The sequence below is a fragment of the Triturus cristatus genome, chromosome 9, assembly GCF_964204655.1.
Source record: "Triturus cristatus chromosome 9, aTriCri1.1, whole genome shotgun sequence".
Classification (NCBI taxonomy): domain Eukaryota; kingdom Metazoa; phylum Chordata; class Amphibia; order Caudata; family Salamandridae; genus Triturus; species Triturus cristatus.
Genome location: NC_140592.1, coordinates 4,163,822 through 4,186,069, shown reverse-complemented (window position 1 = coordinate 4,186,069; position 22,248 = coordinate 4,163,822). Strand labels below are relative to the sequence as shown.

Sequence of the window (22,248 nt, the reverse complement as noted above, 5' to 3'; positions counted from 1 at the left end):
TGCGACGCACGCGGACATAAGCGGGAGACAGTGCAGCAGCCGAACACGGGAACCGAGAGCAGGGGGAGAGGACGCCATTAACACCGCCGCCTTTCTCCGAGGTCAAGCAGAAATGCCTCGGAGAAACGCAGTGGCGTTTTCGGATTTGGGGGCGTGTTTTCTTTCTCTCCTCTTGCCATTGGCTGGAATGTTTACATCCCAGAGGAGAGAAAGAATCGCAAAAAACACGCCCCCGAATCCGAAAAAGACGGGGCTTGTTTGGAGAGACAATGCTCTTCTCCAATGGCTGACCAGTATTTCAGAGGCCAGCCAATGGAGAAGAGGAGAGAAGAGAGGCGGGTTCAAGCCCCTCTTCTCCAAGTCATTAAATCTCGCGAGCGAGACTGCGCAGGCGCAGCCTTCGCTAGCCGAGACCTAAAAATGTAAAACCCTGCTGCATCGATTGGAAATGCTTGTGCTAATGTCGGAGTTTGCGTGTACTAGCAGTTCACTGCTGTGATTGAGTAGCTCAAAGGGTTCATTCCTGCTGGAAAGTCGGAACGTGTGCGGTGTACAATGATGCAAACTGTGATAAGGCTGGATGACACCTGCGAGTTACTTTTCTCACCGAGATCCTCTTGTGTTACTTCTGGAACTTGTACTTTGTGTCAATAACATGGGTTTAAAACCACCTGACAGTGGGGCTGAATTATGTCTTGTTCAGGTGTTTTCAGGCAACAATAAAAATGTCAAGATAATTCTAGTGGATAATGTTTCTTGTGGCTGAGATCAGCATTTCATTTAGTGGCAGTTTTCACTCATTATAGAGTAGCACAGAGGGTTCATGCGCCTCTTCACACTGATGTCTGAAGGCACACATTTGTGGGCCATATTAAACAGAAACAAGGATGACAGGTTGCCACAATTGTCAAAAACCCTTTTCACATGTGTGATTTCTCTACACAGAAACTGGACACTGAACACTGCATTTGTCTCCTGAGGCTTGCCCAGTGCTGCGCTGTCTGATGCCGGCCGACTCTCTGGCCCGTGCGTCAGCGGAGTGTCGCCCTTCCATTTCTGATGCTCTGCACCGGCTTTAAGATGTCCTTAGAGTTCCTCTTGCTCAAATGATATTTATATGTTTACTTCGTCCTCATTGCTTGATGCGAAAAGTGTCACTCATAGTTGTTGAAATGTCACTCATTATTACACTGAAGTTCTGAAAATGTCACCTATAGCGTTTAAACCCTGGGCAGCTATGGCAGTGGGCGCTGCGAAGCACGGCTTCCGTGACAGCTGTGAGCGGCAACGCCATGGACACTTGTGGCGCTCACAGCCTCTCTTCTGGTTGCTTTGCACCTGGAAGGTCTTGGAGGTTGTCTCCAGCACAAAGGGATCTGAACCACCCCTATGGGGCCTATGACGATGTTGGGCGGGTGTCTCAGTGTGAGAACCGACCCACCATAGTTCAGCGGTTCCGCATCCTCTATTACGATACGACCGCACATGGTGCGGCTGCAAACTTCCATTTCTCCATGAGAGCTTGTGCGGGGTCGGAATCCAGCTCAGCACCAGCTCCCATAGAGAAATGGGAGTGTCTGTGAATCCCTCATGATATATGCCACACGGTGCAGGGATTTACATGGTGCACCATAGGTGCCTACCAGGCCACAACCAGAGGCCGCTAAGGGATGGGGCCCTGCAAGGGACCCCCTAAGTCGCTTTTTGATTGGCGTTCCAGGTGGGAAAGCCCAACATAGAAAGCCTGTCCCAGACGGCGGAAATGCTGACCGTAGTGGTTTCCGTCTGGACGATAGGAGCCAGCCCGAATGACCCACTGGTTTGACTTCCGACCGCCGTAATCGCAATACAGAGGTCGGAAGTCAAACCGAGGATGTCGGGCAGAAAACCACCGACCTGCTTTCCGCCTGACATCCTAATGAGGCCCCATATGTAGGGACGAGCATTCTGAACGGAGAACGCATTCTGTAAAGCCTGCACGTGCACAGGCCTCCTGTTCCCCTTCTCTGGAGTGCTTACTCCACTATAGATAACTACATAGTGGGAGCAGGGAAAGTCACGTGACCGGCCCCACAGCTCACCTGGAACCTGCCAAAGAGGCCACCAGGGGGGCGGGGGAGGACTATATACCTCTCCCTGAACCCCCCAACGTCCGGAAGTGACGTGTGGGACCCCAGCAGGGCTCTCTGGCCAAAAGACTAGGCTGCCCAGTGTGCCATCTTGTGGCACTAAAGGGGCCGCCCTCTTATGAGGGTCCCCTGCGGGGACTCTGTCGGTCAGCCCGCATTCTGTAAAGTCTGCACGTGCACAGGCCTCCGGTTCCTCTTCCCCGGAGTGCTCCGCTATAGATAACTACATAGTGGGAGCAGGGAAAGTCACGTGACCGGCCCCACAGCACATGGAACCTGCCCCGCCGCAGCCCGTCACAGCTGCTGTGGGGAATGTCTGTGAATTCCCAAAAGTCGTAAATCAAACCCAGGTGTAATCTGTGACTGCAGATGTGTGAATCAAGCGCCAGTACTTCCGGGCCCCACTTCCAAGCACACTCAGTTGTAATTTCAAGGTTCACGGTCACAATTATATGCCAGATGCGGTGGCTCCAGACCCTGCACTGTAGCACCACTGCCCGTGTGCCTTATTAATAATAGGAATGTTGATGTACATAAACATACACAGCACAAGGAAGGGCCACGAGGTAACTTGAAATAAGAGGTGACGGGGCGGAGCTTTCCGCGGTCTTTCATGTTTCTCTGGTGGTGCTAGTAATGGATTCCACAGTTTCTGGTGCCCCCGAAGTGTTTTTAAAACATTAAAAAAAGCAATCAAGAAACGCTCAGACACATTTATTGCCCAGATTATATATTTAGTAACACGACTGGAGGCAGTGGTTTAAGGCCGAAGTTATCAGAGTCTTGAACAGTTCTTACTAAACGGTTTTGTGACAGAGGTTTCACAGCTGAGACCCTGCGTCACTGGACGTGGCACAAAACCAAACGGGCTCATTGCGTTTCTGCTTCCAAATCCTTCATGACTTTGGCACAGGGGACAGAGGGAGAACTGTGAACGACTCCCAGAAAACCTGCCATGGAGAGACAAGGAAGGGAAGCAGAGAGAGAGAGTGGGGGGGAGAGATGAGTGCAGGGGTCAGAAGGACACAAACCACACAGGCAGAGAGGAAGGGAGGGAGGGAGAGAGAGAGAGAGAGAGAGAGAGAGAGAGATGACTGCAGAGCTCAGAGTGACACAAACCACACAGGGAGAGAGGAAGGGAGGGAGGGAGGGAGGGAGGGAGGGAGAGAGAGAAAGAGAGAGACAGACAGACAGAGAGAGAGATGACTGCAGAGCTCAGAGTGACACAAACCACACAGGGAGAGAGGAAGGGAGGGAGGGAGAGAGAGAGAGAGAGAGAAAGAGGGAACTGAGTGCTGAGATCACAGTTACATGTCATACAGGAGGTTGTATGTATTCTCTGTTCATGTATGTGTTTGTACGTGATGTGCGTGTCCTCTGTTTATGTATGTGTTCTCGATCAGTGCCCTTGTGTTTTCTCCTCATTTGTGTTCTCATGTGCTAACCACAAAGTCTCTACATGTATCTGTTCTTCTATCATGTCCTCGTGCTCTGCCCAAGTATGTGTTCTCAAACGGTGTCCTTGTGTGTGTTCTCATGCACTACCCTCATACTTTCTCCATGTATGTGTTCTTGTGTTGTGTCCTCTATCCATGTATGTGTTCTTGTGTCGTGTCCTTGTCCTCTGCCCCTGTAAGTCTTCTCATGTCGTGTCCTCGTGCTCTGCCCATGTATGTGTTCTTGTGTCGTATTCTCTGTCCATGTATGTGTTTTTGTGTCATGTCCACAGCCTCTGCCTCTGTATGTGTTTTTGTGTCATGTCTTTTTGGTGTCATGTCCTTGTCCTCTGCCGCTGTATATGTTTTTGTGTCATGTCCTCGTCCTCTGCCCATGTATGTGTTCTTGAGCGGTGTCCTTTTATGTGCTGTCATGCCCTATCCTCATACTCTCTCCGGGCCCGATTCACAGAACTAACTTAAGACAAAATCCTAAACTTACTACTTTTGGTATTCACAGAAGTTAGGATTTTGTCTTACGTTTGTCTTAAGACAGACTTAAGACAGACTTAAGACAGACTTAAGACAGACTTAAGACAGACTTAAGGCAAACTTAAGACAGACTTAAGACAGACTTAAGACAGACTTAAGGTAGGATTTTGTCTTAAGTTTGTCTTAAGTCTGTCTTAAGTCTGTCTTAAGTTTGTCCTAAAACAAATTTAAGACAAAATCCTAACTTCTGTGAATACCAAAAGTAGTAAGTTTAGGATTTTGTCTTAAGTTAGTCCTGTGAATCGACCCCTTTATGTATATGTTCTTGTGTCGTGTCCTCTCCCCATGTATGTCTTCTCGTGTCGTGCCCTCTGCCCTTTTATGTCTTCTCGTGCCGTGCCCTCTGCCCATGTATGTCTTCTCGTGCCGTGCCCTCTGCCCATGTATGTCTTCTCGTGTCGTGTCCTTGTGCTCTGTCCTCGTGCCGCATCCTCAGGTGAGCTCAGGCCTTGGCATTGAACTGCGGCCACTTCTGGATGAGGCTGTACAAGCTGTTCCCAGGGCACGCGGTGGCAAAGACATTACGATGGCCCTTCAGGATGTAGTTTTTGCGGATGAAGCCCTTGGAGACCCCACACTTGATGAGTTCCTGCACAGCATTCAGGGCGGCCTGGCTCGGGTTTCTGTCTGAAATAAAACAAATAACCAGGTAAGACATTTCAGTCAGTTAAGAGCCCACTGCAGCCACCTGAATGCAGCCAGAGGTCAAGGGGTTAAACCCTACACGTCCAGCTCAACCTTTCATGATTCTGACACCAGTGAAATAAGTCCTACTAAAGGTAATAATAATGACTAAGAACTGGCTCAAATCTGTCGTACCAAGTGCCACGTTAAAAGCACAAACATCACTACTGGTCTGAAAGCCCTGGTATTCAGATAAAATATTGAAAAACAACATATCGAGAGGCAAAAATATCAAGTTTGAAATATCGTGATGCAAAAATATACTGTGCAAATATATCGCTGACAAGAATATCGATTTTAAGGTAAGTAATATCAATGTTAAAAATATCAAAGGGCCTGGTTATGATGTCGGGCAGAAAGCCTCCGACAAGTTGTCGAAGGCTTCCCGCCCGACATTGTAGATTTCAGTCCGATCACCGTATTAGGATGACAGCGGTTGGAGTAAAATCTGTGGGGGGATTCTGATGCGCTTCCGATGGGCTCAAGGAGCCCACTGGAGCGTCAGAAGCCACCATAATCCCCTAATGAGGACAAAGCCAGGCTTGGCTCCGCCGTCGGGATTATGATGCCACTTTTCTGCAGCCTTTTCATGTCGGACTTTCCAACATGGAGAGACAGCTGGAAAGTGTCTTTGGGGGCCCCGAGCAGGGCCCTTCTTCCCCCCTGGCCCTCTGCTATGGAGTCTGGAGGGCCACTATGGTGACCCCTAAACATCCATTTCCCAATGCTAGATTGTGCTGCTGGCCTTTTCCACCCGCCACACATGCTGCCATTGGGGAATGGATGTTTCTGACCGCCCAGAAGGCGGTCGCATCCAAATCCGGCGGTCGTAACCGCCGACCTATGGCCGGTCGCGTCCAGTCCGCAATGGTGTCTCATAATTAGGCCCTAAATTGTTAAAATCAATGTTAAAAATATCTATCTTGTTAATATTGTCTACAAAAATATTGCTGTTAATAATGTCAGTTTTTAATTATTGTTATGAATTTTAGTATATAGTTTAATTGTTTATGCTATAAGTTATTTGTATAATTATTGTTAATTTTTAAATATAGTTTGTAAATTGTCAGTTGTTTTTAAAATTAATTTATTCGTTTATTGTTATTTTTAGTGCTGTAACGGGTTGTGGGGTTTATAGGAGTACATGGTGTGACATGAATTAATCATAATAATTTAAAACGTAATTAATATTAATTATTTAATTATTAATTATGTTAATTGTGAATTTATTTTATTACGTTAAGTTTTAGGTGAGGGTTGCGGGGTTTGTAGGGGGTATAGGGTAGGAAGTACTTTATTTATAATTAATAATTCATTTTAAATATTAATATTTAATTGATAATTATGTAAATTGTGTAATTAATTAAAAAATATATATTTTTTTGGGAGTGAGTTGTCTTGTAGAGGTAAGGGTGTGAGAGAAATTAATTACAATAATTAATGTTAATCATTAATAATTATTTAATGGCACAAACACTAACACCGATCAGGTGCAATAAAACTAGTGAGGCGTGGGAAGCTCGCTTTTCTACAATATATACAGCCCCACACATGATAAAGCTTTGTCTGAGTTTCCGGCCCCTACGGGTATAGCATTATTGCTGTCCGAAGTGGAGGAAGCTATACATCGGGGCCCGGGCAATAAAGCTCCGGGCCCTGATGGGTTACCGATTGGCCTCATTAAGTAAAAACCAGACTTTTGGGCCCGCTTTGTTAAATGTTTTTAATAACCTCACCAATGCCCCGTTACCAAGCACCTGGCCAACCAGTATCAGAGTCCGTATTCTTAAAAAGGGCGGCCGTTCTCAGCCTGTTTGTTCCAGACCCATCTTCCTGATCGACACCACATTGAAAAATCTAGGAAGGGTTCTATATAATACGATTTAAATCTGAACTGAAGAGAACTCTATTTTACAACCCTGTCAAGTTGGTTTTAGGAGTAAGGTTAGGGCCGTGCGATCGGTGCGACCGCACCGGGCGTTGACTTGGGGTGGGGGCGGCATTTTTGAAAATGGGTTTTATCGTTTTAAAAGCACTGGCTGCCTCGTTCCTGGCCTCCAGCAACTTTCAGACATCAATTAAAATATCAAGAGAAGTCCGGTGATTAATGGTCGTCATAGAGAGAGACCAGAGGTTTGTCTAGTGGAAGTTTTGACTCATCCTAAGGTAGCGCAGAGGGTTGAATTGCCTGCTGCTAAGCACGTGTGCCATGGAGACAAGGAAGTGCATATAATGTAAATAGGTCAGTGGGTTCCTGCTTCTGTAAGAGAGTTCCTTTTGTTACTTGTCGTTTATAAGTCAAAATTCTATTAACTGTCACCCTAGAGCTGCATGCAAACTGCAGGGTATATGTTACAGCTATAGGTTCTTTTGCCCAGTCTTTCATCATCCTAATCTTGTGAAAAGGGTTCATTTGGGGAGAAAATAATTCTTATTATGAAAGAGAACCCCTAACAATGATGTTACGTTTTAAATTCTGAATTTGTGCTTTTCCTGAATAAGAACTTAAACTATATTGCCTACCAGTATCGATGACATGTCACTCCTACACTATACCTTGTAGTACTGTCTGATGTAACATTTTCTATACACTGGTTTACACACATATGATTGCCTCTGTGTAATGTGTGTGTGGTATAAAGTTCTCTGACACCTTACACTGGTATGAGTGGTGCTATGAAACGAAATGAATCTGAGAGACAGTGGTTACGAAGACTTGAGAGGCACTGTTAAAGGGTGCTAGTGAGGTATTCTGTGGCAGAGGTGGTCTTTTGTGGGGGTGCCAACAGACACTGTCACACAGGGCGCCACCAGCGCTATAGCTGACCCTGAGTAAGGTAGGAACTATGGAACAATGCCTAAACCTTAACCTAATTATCGGGAAATGCACAATTGAACAGCGGTCACCAATATACTTGGCCTTTATGGACTTGACTTCAGCCTTTGATTACGTTAATCGATCCCGACTGGTCCATTTTATTGGAATATGGGTTGGATGAGGTTTTAGTACATTTTTTAGCATCTCTGTATAGGCATCTGAAAGCTCGGGTCAGGATCGATACAGGCGGGGAGGTCTCTAATGACATCATAGTCTGCAGAGGGGTCAGGCAGGGATGCGTTTTGGCCCCGCTACTCTTTATTTTATATATTAGCAACCTACCTAACAGTTCATACTAAAGACGCCCCTAGAGTCAACGATTATACATTCCCAGCCCTGCTTTATGCTGACAATGCAGTATTCATGGGTTGTACACCTAACGCACTGCGCCTTTTGGTATGGTGCTTTGTTGATGTTATGGCTTCTTTAGACCTATGCACTAATTTAAAAAAATCTTTTATAATGGCTTGCAGGCCAAGGAAGTGCCCTTTAGATGTGTGGGTAACCAAAGTTTACAATGCACTAGCACTTGTCCCTACTTGGGGCTGGTCTTTGCTGCTAACGGTTCATGGTCTGATCACACAGTATACTGGAGGTATACGTTTTCCAAAGCAAACAATTCGGTTCTTAGTCTCCCCCAACCCATGAGGTCAGGGGTTATCTTACTCATTTTAAATTTTTTTAAGTCTCAGTGTATGCCCACGGCAACCTATGACGCGAGGTATGTAGCTTTTCAAACACCTGTAACATCCAGTTCGAGGAGAATAGGTTTGGTTGGAAACTCGTGGGAGCTTTTATCTCTACGTCCCAATATGTTTGTCACAGTGATTTAAATTTACACTATATTGAAAATTATATAAAGGCCAGCCCTGCTCTATTTTGGCTAGACGTTTGGAAAACTCCAGCGGCGTCCCTCACAAGAGAAATTATAAGAATTGCCTTAAGTGGGAAAAGGCAATGGACATCCCATGGCTACCTGCGGTGAGATCTAGCTTAAGCGGGATTGATTATGAACAAATCTTTGATAGACACTCTAAGCAAAAAAGATCTCCGATCTGCACTATGTGCGCATTACAGAAAGGAGAGATTTGATAGGGAATCCAGGAAGCCAACTGAAGCCACTTTGATGTCCTTCAAGAATACTCATTATCAGTTGGTCAGCTATCTCACCAAACCTTTGGGACGTTGGGAGCGTGGTCTACTTTTCCGTTTGAGGCTGACACAGTGAAATTTGTATTATGTTTCCCCCGTGGTTTTCATGCTAATCTTGATTCTTTGCCAAGCCCGTATGACGGCCCGACTGGGCAAACCACACTAAATATTTTATCCTTCTGCAAGTTTTATCTACAGTACACGAAGTTGTTTTTAATACCTTTTTTAAAAAAACACCCATTTGTTGATTTTGGGGTTGGATATAGGGTTATCTTGCACTTGGAAGATGATGAATTAGTATTTTACGTGGGTGCTTTCTTGAAAACTGCTGTTCGCGCACGCTCAACACGATGTGCAATGTATAAATAACATCTTTATTGCATTGGTTTTATATAATGGTTTTATGATCAGTGAAAATGTATCTATTTTATGTACTATGTGCAAACTGCTCTTTTATGGATATGTTTTTATCCAAATAAGGTAATCGAATTGATAAATATTTAATTTATAATTAAATATGTAAATTGTATAGTTAAGATATGTTTTAAGTTATATATCAGGTGCGGGTTGTTGAGTTTGTAAGGGTAAAGGGTGGAAAGTTAATTAAATATAATTAATGTATTATTAGTTCATTGCTTAACTGATAATTACATTAGTAAATTATGTAAATACTATAATTTTGAATTATGTATGTGTAGTGTTTGTAGGGACAAAGGGTGGGAAGTTATTTAATTATAATTATTTTATTGGTTAATTATTATTAATTGTTTAATTGATAATTCACATAAATTAGTCATTATGATAATTTTGAAGATATATTTTTTACGTGTGTGTTGTTTATTTTGCAGAGCTGTAGGGTGTAAGAAGGTATTTAAGTTATAGTAAATGGAAAAATAGTTTTTTTTTTAAGTGTGTTATTTTTGTGTTATGTGTTAATTGTGTTATTGTTTTTAATTCTAAGTAAAATTATATTTGTTTATTGTTATTATTATGAGAATATAGTGTGGAATTTTAATTATGTAACATAAAATATTTAATAAACATTGTAATAAACATGTCATTAACATGTTTTATATATATATATATATATGTATTTAATATATCTATTTCTTGTTATTTAATGTAGTTGTTGAAATATTTTATTTGATTGAAGTTAACCACTACCTCTCTATTGTTGCACAGACTGGAGTAGGAATAGTAAATATTACCTCTCCGCTATCCAACACTTTCTCTGCTGTTGCACTCATTGGAGTGGGAATAGTAAATATTACCTCTCTGATATCCAACACTTTCTCTGCTGTTGCACTCATTGGAGTGGGAATAGTAAATATTACCTCTCCGATATCTAACACTTTCTCTACTGTTACACTCATTGGAGTGGGAATAGTAAATATTACCTCTCCGATATCTAACACTTTCTCTACTGTTGCACTCATTGGAGTGGGAATAGTAAATATTACCTCTCCGCTATCCAACACTTTCCCTACTGTTGCATAGACTGGAGTGGGAATAGTAAATTTTACCCCTCCAATGCTTTCGCTACTGATTTACTGACTGGAATGGGAGTAGTAATTTTTACCTCAACTGAGTCCAACACTTTCCGTACTGTTGCAGAGAATAAAGTGGGAATAGTAAATTTACCCTTCCTCAGTCAAATGTTTTCCCTACTGTTGTAGAGATTGGAGTGGGAATAATATATGTATTATTCCAACAATTTTATAGTTTTGTTTATATTGTTTAAATTCATATTATTATGATGTTTGTGTATATTTAAAATATCAATTTTAATTAGTAATGTTTGTAATATTTAACTTATTTTTTATTAAACTGTAATTTTTTTATAAGGTTTACTTTTGTAGGTGTAATTAAATGTATTTGTTTTTAACATATTTCCAGTTTATTTGTTATTGTTTTTAATTTATAGTGTGTGTGCGTGTGTGTGTGTGTATATATATATGTGTATATATATATATACATACATAAACATATATTTGCTTATATTATTTTGTTATATTTTTAAAATTTACAAGAAATTAGCAAATTATTAATATAAATAAAAATGACTTTTTAAATAACGTTTTTAAATTACAATTATTATATGTTTAAATGGAGATACACATTTAGATATATATGATTATTATATAAATATATTTTGTTTTAGTGTTCATTAATTTTAAGTATATATATATGTTAAAAAATGATATTTTTGTCATCAAAATTAGTGTAGAACGATATTTTATTTTCAATATTTTTATCATTTACATTATAAGTATAGAATGACAATATTGTTATGTTTGATATTGTTGAGACAATATTTATGTCCTTGTTTCTCTAGACTCTGCACTTGAGTTTGAATTCCTGCATGGTGTAGGGCTTTGTAGTGTCTTGTAAGTATACGACTGTAGAAAGCTGTCTCCTATATAGTGCACTAAAACGAAGTGCACTGTGTCGAGACTGCAGCGGATCCCCAAGTGGTAAAAGAAAGGCATAACCAGGTCATACTACGCTCTCTTTTGTGGTAGTGCGGACGAGCAGTTAGGCTTATAAGAGCTGGGGCGGATTCTTCAGTGGGGCTCTGGGGCTGCGTCCCCCTGATATTCCGTCACATTCCTGTACAAATATGAAATAGATCAATTCGTTTGAAGATACGATGGTAACTCTAAACAAATCGATGTATTTAAGTCTGGTATGTCTGGTATGTCTGTCCCAGGCTGCCTGTCCCGCTTCGCCCTGAACCAGGAGACAGAAGCCAGGCAGTAATTAACTGAGAATCAGCCTGGTTGCGAATGCAAAAACCCTTGCTACATGTGGCCCATGGCTCCTTCGGCTGCCTCTGGTGCAAGAGTCAGACCTTCTACAGTGTAGGTACAACCCAAAAGTAATAACTAACAACGAGGTCCCTCAGTTATCTTCACACCTGGGATGGATAGCGCCAGGACACTCCCCGGAGTAACAGAGCGCTTTATAAATGCCCTTTACATTACAGTACCTGTTCTGCCTGGTGGGTTCAGCACCCTGGTGTATTTCAGGGTGTGCTGGGTCGATACACACCTCGTACAGACGCTGTCTGCTTCTGCGGGTAGTTTGCTGTAATCCCCCCCATCTTAGCTGAACCCCTTGACTAGTGAGTGCAAAGCCGCCACTTACTCATAAAGTTCCCCATGACGCTGATGCCGATGGACCTTCGGTTCATGGAGGGGGCATGAGCCCCAACTTTGTTCCAGCCGCGGCCTTCGTACACGTTGCCATCCTCGCCAACCAGGAAACTGAAAATTGAGAGGAAACATTAAAAACCGTGAGGACAGACAAAATAAAATGACTCCTGGCTTGATACTTATGCAGTACAGTGTGAGGAAGGGTGGGCACAGCACAGTTATATAAAATAAATAGTTTAAGCAGCGCCTTCTATGAAGGATGGAAGATTGGTAGCCACAGCAGAGGGGAAGGCACTGCTACCAGCAGGCATCACACTGTTGCTATGAGGCACTCCCTTGTCACAGCTTCACTAGAAGTCCGAGATGGTGCGGCTTCCTGTTGGAAAAGGCGCCGGGGGTCTAAGATCTCAGAGATGGTTGGTGGGAGAGGAATTCCCACCAAGAATGTGGGAGTGGTGCACAAGCCACTGTGCATGACCCGCTCCGCATGAGCCACTGTGTAAGATTTGCCTCACACACGAGCTGCTGTGCATGAGCTGCTGTGCATGACCCGCACCGCATGAGCCACTGTGCACGAGCCGCAGTGCATGAGCTGCTGTGCACAAGCCGCAGTGCATGAGCTGCTGTGCATGAGCCACTGTGCATGACCTACTGTGCATGAGCCACTGTGCACGAGTCACAGTGCATGAGGCGCTGAGCATGAGCAACAGTGCATGAGCTGCTGCGCATGAGCTGCAGTGCATTAGCCGCTGTGCATGTGCCACTGTGCATGAGCCACAGTGCATGACACGCTCCGCATGAGCCACTGTGCACGAGCCCTTGCCGCAGTGCATAAGCCTCAGTGCACGAGCCGCTGTGCATGAGCCGCTATGCAGGATACCCTGCGCACGAGCTGCAGTGCATGCGCTGCTGAGCATGAGCCGCAGTGTATGAGCTGCTGCGCATAAGCCACTGTGCACGAGGCACTGCACATGAGGACATGAGCCACTTTGCATAAGCTGCAGTGCATGTGCCGCTGCGCATGAGCTGCTTTACAGAAGCCGCAGTGCACGGGCCACTTAGTAGGGAAAGAAATGAGAGTCTATCTTGCATCTCCAGATGAGGTTAGTTGTGTGGAGAGGCGGCAGCGGCTGCGTTAAAGCCTAGTTGGTTTCACATCAGTTCACCAAGGGCTATGGAATGCAATAGATGTTGGGCAATCCCTTCGACAATTATTGCAGGTCTCCCTGGAACCACAGACTCCAAATATTACTGCAGCCTGCAGCTCAATGAAGTATTTCCTTGTAACTCCGCCTCCCAGGGCACAGTGGGGCATATTAACAAGGGCTGGCGATAAACTTATCGCCGCTTTAGCGTCCGTTTTCGGGCGAAAAGCATCGATAACTTTATCGCTTCATCAGCAAGGAACTTAGCGTCCGTTCCCAGCACGCCTAACTTTGCATCGCTAATGAGATGCAAAGTAGGCGTGGCTCAGAAAAGCTCCATGGATAAATATCGCGAAGGCAGCTTCGCGATATTTACAACAATGGCCCGGCCGGCGTAGCGATGTACGAAATCATGGCAGCTGGCCATTATCGCTGGATTTGAACGTCTGGTAAAATCCAGACTTATGTATCGATAACGTTGGGGGTGGATTATGGTGATGCGACCACAGGGTCGTATCACCAAGGCTATCGCTGTTTTGAGTGCAACATCGCTGGTTTTCCAGCGATGTTGGCCCATTTCCCTGGATTTCGCTGGAAAATTATTGCCCTGGAATAACGCGTTGTTAATAATGCGCTAACCAGGCGATAAATTCCAAGGATAGACGGCGATAAATATAAAAGCGCTAAGCGCACTTTGCGATATTTATCGCCGTCTGTTGCTGATATGCCCCAGTGGGTCTTAACAGCCAGATGCTGCTCTTGGGGGGTGCTATGAACCAGAAGTCTAGATCACATGTATCACACACACAAGATATAACGTCAAATCCATCTAGTCCATCATACAGAAACCATCAGTAAGGTTCGTACTACGCTCTTGAATAGCCGAAACTCCCTCTAGTCCATCAGGCAGAAGCTGTCAGTAGGTTTCATACTGTGCTCTTGACTAGCCGAAGCTCCCACTAGTCGATCAGGAAGAATCTGTCAGTAGGTTCGTACTGCGCTCTTGAATAGCCAAAACTCCCTCTAGCCCATCAGGCAGAAGCTGTCAGTAAGGTTTGTACTGAGCTATTGACTATCTGAAGCTCCATCTAGTCCATCAGGCAGAAGCTGTCAGTAAGGTTTGTACTGAGCTATTGACTATCCGAAGCTCCATCTAGCCCATCAGGCAGAAGCTGTCAGTAGGGTTCGTACTGCGCCCTTGACTAGCCGAAGCTCCTTCTAGTCTATCAGGCAGAAGCTGCCAGTAGGGTTCATACTGCGCTCTTGAGTATCCGAAGCTCCCTCTAGTCTATCAGGCAGAAGCTGTCAGTAGGGTTCGTACTGCGCCCTTGACTAGCCGAAGCTCCTTCTAGTCTATCAGGCAGAATCTGTCAGTAGGGTTCGTACTGCACCCTTGACTAGCCGAAGCTCCCTCTAGTCTATCAGGCAGAAGCTGCCAGTAGGGTTCATACTGCGCTCTTGAGTATCCGAAGCTCCCTCTAGTTTATCAGGCAGAAGCTGCCAGTAGGGTTCATACTGCGCCCTTGACTAGCCGAAGCTCCCTCTAGTCCATCAGGCACCTGGGAGTTTTACACACACACACAGACACACATGCGCACACCCATACACCCATACACACACACACACATGCGCACACCCAAACACACACACACACACACACACACACACGCATGCACGCACACACACACACACGCACGCATGCACACACACACACACATCCCTCGTTTGAAGGCCTTAAACATGTTGATTAGTTTAAAAAATGTTGTCTTTTAAGGGCCCCTAACAATCTCTCTTTCCACCACCCTAGAGCCCCCTCAAGGCCTGCTTCTCATGTAATTTGTTTGAACAAGATGTCCCAGGTCCGGGCTTTGGTGGAACAGAACTTGCTGGATGTATCCAGTAACCTTTGTAAACCTCCTGGTGTCCTGCAAACCAACAGGGCATTATCAGTGAACATGCGTGTTTTATCTTGGATCCTCCCAAATTTGGAGCGTCGTTTGCATGGTTTCCAAGAGCCTTTACTACCCTGTCTTTATACAGGGAGAATAGCATGGTTAATGACCAGCAGATGCCATTAGTAACAGAGAAGGGTCTGGCAGGTTCACCTCTAAGACCCGGGGTGATCCGGCTGAGGTTCCCCACGTGACCCGTAAACAGCATGTGCAGGGGATCCAGCAGAGATCCAGTTGAGATCCAGCAGGATTTTTCAACAAAAAAGACCCAATCTATTAGGTACAGAAACTTTTAAGCATTGTGTAACAACAGGAATCGAGAGGTATCAAGTTAGCCTCTTCACATCTGCCCCCAATTATCTGAATTTGTGGGGTAGATTTCCGATTTACCAGAGTCTGTACTAATTTATAAAATTGCAAAAACCCTAAACCAATATAGCAGTCACAATGTTCAAAAAATATATATGTCAATATGTGAAAAAAACAGTTCAATCACAGGGATATAACACCCACACCCTGAAAATCAGTGAAGAAAAATATGTGCAGAACAAGGTGGCACCTCACGTGCGCACCACCTCAGCGGGCTGACACTGGTTGGATCATCACCAGCGCTGCCACGTTTCTCATCATAGGTTGCCACCTCGCTCAAAGAAAACTGGATCACTGGAGCAGCAGAAACCAAAAACAAAAAGGTGAAAATATGTGAATATCACACACCATAGTCCTGAATTAAAATTGATAGAGAACCATGGCCACCATAATTTTATTCTTTTGCTCATGGGTCAATTCAAAGATAAAAAGTGCTGTATTTTAACAGACAAGAAGCCAATGAGCCGACATGTTTCATTGCCTTACTCTTACGGCAATTTCTTCAGGGCAACAGGACTTCAGTCACCTTATCAGCACATTTGTATTGAACTATTTGTGACGGCAAAACAAAGAAGAAAGGAAAAGGGTTCTTGCCGTTACACACTGAGCGCCAGGACACAATCCCACATGATCCATATTCATCCAATCATACGTGTAAAAACACAAGGATTATCATTACCCGTTGTCAGCCAAGGTTTCTCATACCAGCTCGACAGCGTATCAAACAGGTACTGTAAATGTTGCAGTGATCCTGTGTTTCGCAAGCCCTCTTATACTTTGGGCATTCTGTAAAGAGATTTCATACACACCTTAGATCAGAAACCAATCCGTCACCAAATCTGATCCAGAGAACATCTAGCATATCACCTATATTCATCAATTATATAGATTAAAGGATATTTATACTGTTCTCAATTGTATCCCTTCTCTTCATCTAAAACTGTGAACAGGCTAGTTTCGCTATCTGGCTTCATGCAAAAAGCACCTTTTCACATAGTAACATGTAGCGGAGTTTTACATAGGACCGAGGCCCATAACTCCCACATAAGCATACATCCCTTTAGCTCAAAAAAAGTGAATGTACTCATGCCCGTATCGTTCCCTCACTCATACATCTCACCGCAATAAAATAGCATCCCGAGCTTCGTCTCAGCCGCAATGGGAGCTTCAGCGCGGCCCACTGATAAACCCGTCACTTAACACGTGACTTCCGTTGATTTCAGTAAGATCACGTGATAAGTCACGTCGAAAGGGGCGCCATCTTGAAATGCGCAAATATTCAATTTCTTCATTTGAATGACCAAGTATGCACCAGCATATATCTCGTACATCCAACTCGGCCGGGCACTGTCACTATCTATACTGATATATACCCAGCTTTATTTAGGTCATAACAGTAGAAGCCCCAATCTCAAACATTATACGCGCACGTTCATGTCTATGAAATAGACACAATCAAAGGGCAACAAAAGATGCCATATTTCTAAGGCGCAAAGTGATGGTAACTTTCCAATTCTCAACAACTAACAACCCAGTCATTCGGGGGTTTCTCAAAGTGTACCCGAATACCAATGTGCATGATTTTTCGATATTTCCTATTTTAAACATGCTTGTTACCAACAAAGTTTTCTCTCATCATATACTCCCCAGATATCAATACATAGAGAGGTTTGAAAGCAAGGACAGCCCAAATCCCACGTTAAGAATATGGACACACTTCCTTCAGACCTCTTTTTATTAGTACAGTTTTTTTCTCATAAAACCCCTAAGTTTTCAATTGATAAAGAGATTGAGTGAGCAAAAACCCCAAGGAATGGGACTGTAGTCACAGTCTTGCGACAGAATACGCTGGACACAACCAGACTTATTTTTACAGCACAAAAGGAGGGCATGCTGACACACAGAAACAATCACCAGCCTAACCCTCACAGGGAGATTCTGTTCCATTCTATCCCATCGTTCAATCCAATTTTGTCTGCCCTTTCCGAAAAAATCCAGCGAGCTTCCTTATTAATTAGCAATGTATCCATATTTGAGGCATCACCCTTGACTTTTTCTAGAACAGTCCAAGTTAACGATCTAGAATCGTGTTTCTCAGTAACACAGTACCTGGCCGCCAAGACCTGGAACTCCCTCCCGACCGACCTGCGCCTGACCCAAGACCACCTCTCCTTCAGGAAGAAGCTGAAGACCTGGCTATTCGAGCAGTAGCGGCACCCCCCCCCCCCCCAGCGCCTTGAGACCCTACGGGTATGTAGCGCGCTTTATAAGTGTCACTGATTGATTGATTGACAATGCTGCACAAATTTAGTGGTTAATTTCCCCATTCTAATAGTACTTAGATAGTCCTGAATTCTTATCTTGAGATTCAGCAGGAACCAGAAGAGATCCAGCAGGGATCCAGTGGAGATCCAGCAGAGACCCAGTGTAGATCCAGCAGAGATCCTGGGGAGATCCAGCAGGGATCCAGCAGGTGACCCTGTAGAGATCCATCAGCGATCAATTGGTGGTCCATCAGAGATCCAGTAGTGATCCAGCAGAGATCCAGTGGGATCCAGCACAGATCCCATGGAGATCCAGTGGAGATCCAGCAGAGATCCAGCAGAGATCCAGTGGAGATCCAACAGAGATCCAGCGGAAATGCAGCAGAGATCCATGCGCTGTGCCTTGGCTGCACCGCAGGGCAACGAATGCCACATCATGTGATGATTTCCGAGCACCAACATTTCAGCTGGAATAGGTCAAACATGAATGCCTGGCAAACTGCTCTTGTTAGACCCGGCCCTCGTGACATAGCCATACCTGACCCCTGCACCTCACACAGCCCCCGAACCCACGACCTAGCCGATCCTTCCCACCAGAACACACACACCCGACCCAGACTTTCCCGTCCGTGGCCTTCCTCCTTTCGGCCACACCGGGCCCGCGTGCCCACTTCATGCACCAAGATGGCCGCCCGGCCCCAGCACGACCCTGGCCTAGAGGCGCCACTCCGGCTGGAGGACATCGCGCTCCCCTTGGGATGAGAGAGGGAGGAGCAGTTTCTATCACACCTCTGAGCTTCCCTGGGAAGGTGGGTTTCGATCGGCCCGCCGGCCTCCCCGAGGGCTGGCTCCATGCCTGCTGGGTGTCTGGGACTCCTCCCAACCCGGTCCTGAAAGGATCAAAAGACAATGGCAGGAAAACCCCGACAAGCGACCCCCAGGTGACAAGACCCCTGCCTGCACAGACTCCGGACATCAAAGAGGAGTCGCCCTATAACAAGGGGTGCTCTGGGGCTGTCCGGCAGATTCGCCTTTGGAAACACCTGAGCCCTGCTGAGTGACTCGCGGCTCCCTGAAGATCGTAAGACCTCCGAACTTGTACTTGAGCCCTGCTGAGTGACTCGCGGCTCCCTGAAGATCGTAAGACCTCCGAACTCGTGCTTGAGCCCTGCTGAGTGACTCGCGGCTCCCTGAAGATCGTAAGACCTCCGAACTTGTACTTGAGCCCTGCTGAGTGACTCGCGGCTCCCACAGACTCTCTTGGTCCCGCCGGACCCCACGACGACAAGTGTATCCCCCAGCTCGAGGATTGTGAGCTGCGCGCCGGGTACGCTCCTGCATTTGATCCCTATCCCCCAAAGACTGTCCCGCTACCTCCTACCCCCCCTCAAAGACTCAGTGAGCCCGCGCTCCACTTGAATATATTTGCCTTGCGGATCATAAAGATCCTACAGCTTCGATCTGATAAAGATTTATTCCTAAGAGCTCTCGGTGTGGTGTCTCTTTGTCGTGTGGTGCCGAGTGTACGATCCTAGATACGAGGTTCCTCCCCTGAGGAGTCTCCTGCCAGTGCCCGGCTACGATACCTCGAGGGTTGGTCTCAGAATAGTCATGGCCCCCTCCGGGCTCCTCTGAGGTCGCCTTCTAACATTGGTGGCAAGCGACGGGATTCGGGCCCAAAATCTAGAGATCGTACCGTGAACGGCTGACGCACTACCGACAAAGATGGCAGAAGGAAACGCCGTGGTTCTCACAGAAAACGACACCAGTACCGTGTTCCAGCCGGGACAACTGGAAGAGTACACACACCGAGAATTGAAGCAATTCTGTAAGGAACTCAGAATCGCTACCACTGGTCTCAACACCAAAGTAGATATGCAAAAGGCACTGAAAACTTGGGTGGATTCTGGAGCCCCCCGCCCAGAAGGAGCGGTGGAGCCCCACGACGAAGCTGGACCCTCCCAAGGAGAACGCAGCAGCAACCAGGCGCGAAGCTTCGTACCAGACGGGAGCCTATCCCCGGAGGAACTCGCAGACAGAGAAAGAAGTCGCCATCACGAACTCGAATTAGCCAAACTCGAAATTGAGGGCGAGTTGAAATTAGCCGAGAAAAAGCTAGCAGTGGAACAGATGCGGGTGCAAGGAGAACTAGAAGAAAAGAAACTCCAACGGGAGCACGAAGGAAGGAGACTTCAACTGGAACATGAACGCAGCTTGAAGGAAATGGAGCTAAAAGCAAAAAGCGACGAAGCGCGGCCCCCGGGGAACCGAGAGGCGGCATCCCCGGCGGAGCAGAAGGTCCACATCCCCAAGGATGTGGTCAAAGAATATTACAAAAACGATGACGTTCAACAGTGGTTCCGGGCCTACGAGGTCGCCATGACCTCTCACCGGGTCCCGCAGAAGGATTGGGGGGCCGGGTTGTGGGGACGATTCCTGAGCGAAGGGAGAGACACCCTGCTCGACCTACCAACCTGCATGCAGACCTCCTATGACCACATGAAGGAGGCCCTCCTCACAAGGTATGGCCTCACCCCGGAGATGTACCGCCAGCGGTTCCGGGACTGCAGGAAGATCCCGGGCACCACCTGGGTGGAATATGTGAACTTTTTCAGCCGCGCGTTCGATGGGTGGATCAAGGGCAGCAAGGTAACCACGCTGGAAGAACTAACAGACCTTATGTTGTGGGAACACCTGGCTGCGAACTGCTTTGTGGAACTGCGCCAGCATCTGCTCGACAGCAAGCTCACGGATCCGAGAAAGCTGGCTGTCGAGGCGGATGGCTGGACCAACACCCGGGTCTCCCGGGGCCCTGTAGGAGAGTACCCCCGAGCCAGTCAGGGACCCCCCCGCCAGAGAGGGGGGGGAAACCAGGGAGGGCAGAGAGAGTTCCAGTCTAGTCCCCCGAAGACCCAACCTCCGCTTTTCCCGGCACCCCCACCAGCTGTATCCGTCCCCTCCCTGAGACGGGGGCACCGGGTGACCATCACTTGTTTCCGTTGTCAGAAGCCCGGGCATTACGCCAACGACCCTGAATGCCCCATGGCCCCACACACCACCCAGGCAGCACCCCCCGCTAGACAGATAGCCAATGTAGCACTGGGGGAGGAGGTTGAGGAGACCGTAGAGTGGGAACCCGCAGCCATGGCCCTAGTATCCTTAGGAGATAGAGAAATGGTCCCTGGCAGCCTCCTGCCCTCCAACACGAAGAAATATGGGCAACTCGTAACGATCAATGGCCACCAAGTAGAAGCCCTCCGTGACACCGGGGCCAGCATCACCGGTGTCCTCAGTCATTTAGTCCACGAAGACCAGGTCCTCCCCAACGTCTTTTGCCCGGTCATTTCAGCAGACAACACGGAAAGTCTGTGTAAAGTAGCCCTGGTGCCTTTTGTGTGGGGAGGGGTGGTCGGTAAACTGAAAGTCGCAGTTTGGACCTCCCAGCCGGTCGATTGTCTCCTGGGGAACGACCTGGAAAGTTCCCCCTGGAAACAAGTCGAGCGCAAGACCCACCTAGGGATGATGGGCCTCCCGGAGTGGGTGTGCGCCACCACCCGATCCATGGCGGCCCGACTGACCCCCCTGGGGGAAGTCGACAACGCCCCGACCACGGAAGATAGGATGGTCCCCGCCGAGGGTCCCCACATCCCCCCACAAGAAGGGTCGATCGCCAGTGACAAACCCCCACCTTCCGACTCCGCCCAGGTCACCGAGTTGAGCGATCTGCCCGAGCTGGCCCAGTGGCGCCACGAGGGGGGCCCCTCCCAAGAGGAGTTCTGCCGTGAGCAGGCTACCTGTCCTTCCCTGGTCGGGCCCCGGCAACAGGCAGAGGCCCAGGCTGCGGGCGACCAGACTGGGACGCACCGGGTATACTGGGAGGATGACCTTTTGTACAGCGAGCAGAAGTCGGTGGAGCTGGGATCCGGCCGGGTGCTGGTAGTACCCCTACGCTTCCGAAACCTCCTCCTGGGTTTGGCCCACGACGTTCCCCTCGCAGGCCACTTGGGCCAGGACAAAACCTACAGTCGCCTCGTGACTCACTTATACTGGCCCAGAATGAAAGCCGATGTAGAAGCCCACTGCAAGTCCTGTCCCACGTGCCAGGCCAGTGGGAAGAGCGGAGGAAAGCGCAAGGCTCCCCTCCAACCCTTCCCTGTCGTCAGTACCCCTTTTGAGCGGGTCGGGATCGACATCGTGGGGCCTCTGGACCCCCCAACCTCCCAAGGACACCGCTTTATCCTCGTCCTGGTGGACCATGCCACCCGATACCCTGAAGCCATCCCCCTGCGCACCATCACAGCCCCCGTGGTGGGCCGGGCGTTGATGGGAATCTTCTCCCGCATGGGTTTTCCCCGCGAGGTCGTGAGCGATCGCAGTACCAACTTCATCTCCAGATACATGACGTCCTTGTGGCAACAATGCGGGGTGTCCTATAAATTCACCAACCCGTACCACCCCCAAGGGAACGGCCTGGTAGAGCGGTTTAACCGGACTCTGAAGGGGATGATCGCGGCCTTGGAAGAGCCCCTCCG

At 47.1% G+C, this 22,248-nt stretch overlaps 1 protein-coding gene across 1 annotated transcript in view; it reads right to left on the bottom strand.

Moving 5' to 3' along the window:
* Window positions 1-2,828: 2,828 nt before the first annotated feature.
* Window positions 2,829-22,248, bottom strand: part of LOC146797228 (peptidoglycan recognition protein 1-like) — a 92,014-nt gene continuing 72,594 nt past the window's right edge. The window contains exons 4-5 of the mRNA XM_085624181.1: window positions 11,979-12,097; window positions 2,829-4,744 (exon numbers count right to left, since the gene is read on the bottom strand). Of these exons, the coding sequence (XP_085480307.1) occupies window positions 4,560-4,744; window positions 11,979-12,097 (304 nt within the window). The 3' untranslated portion in view covers window positions 2,829-4,559. The remainder of the gene's footprint in view (window positions 4,745-11,978; window positions 12,098-22,248) is intronic.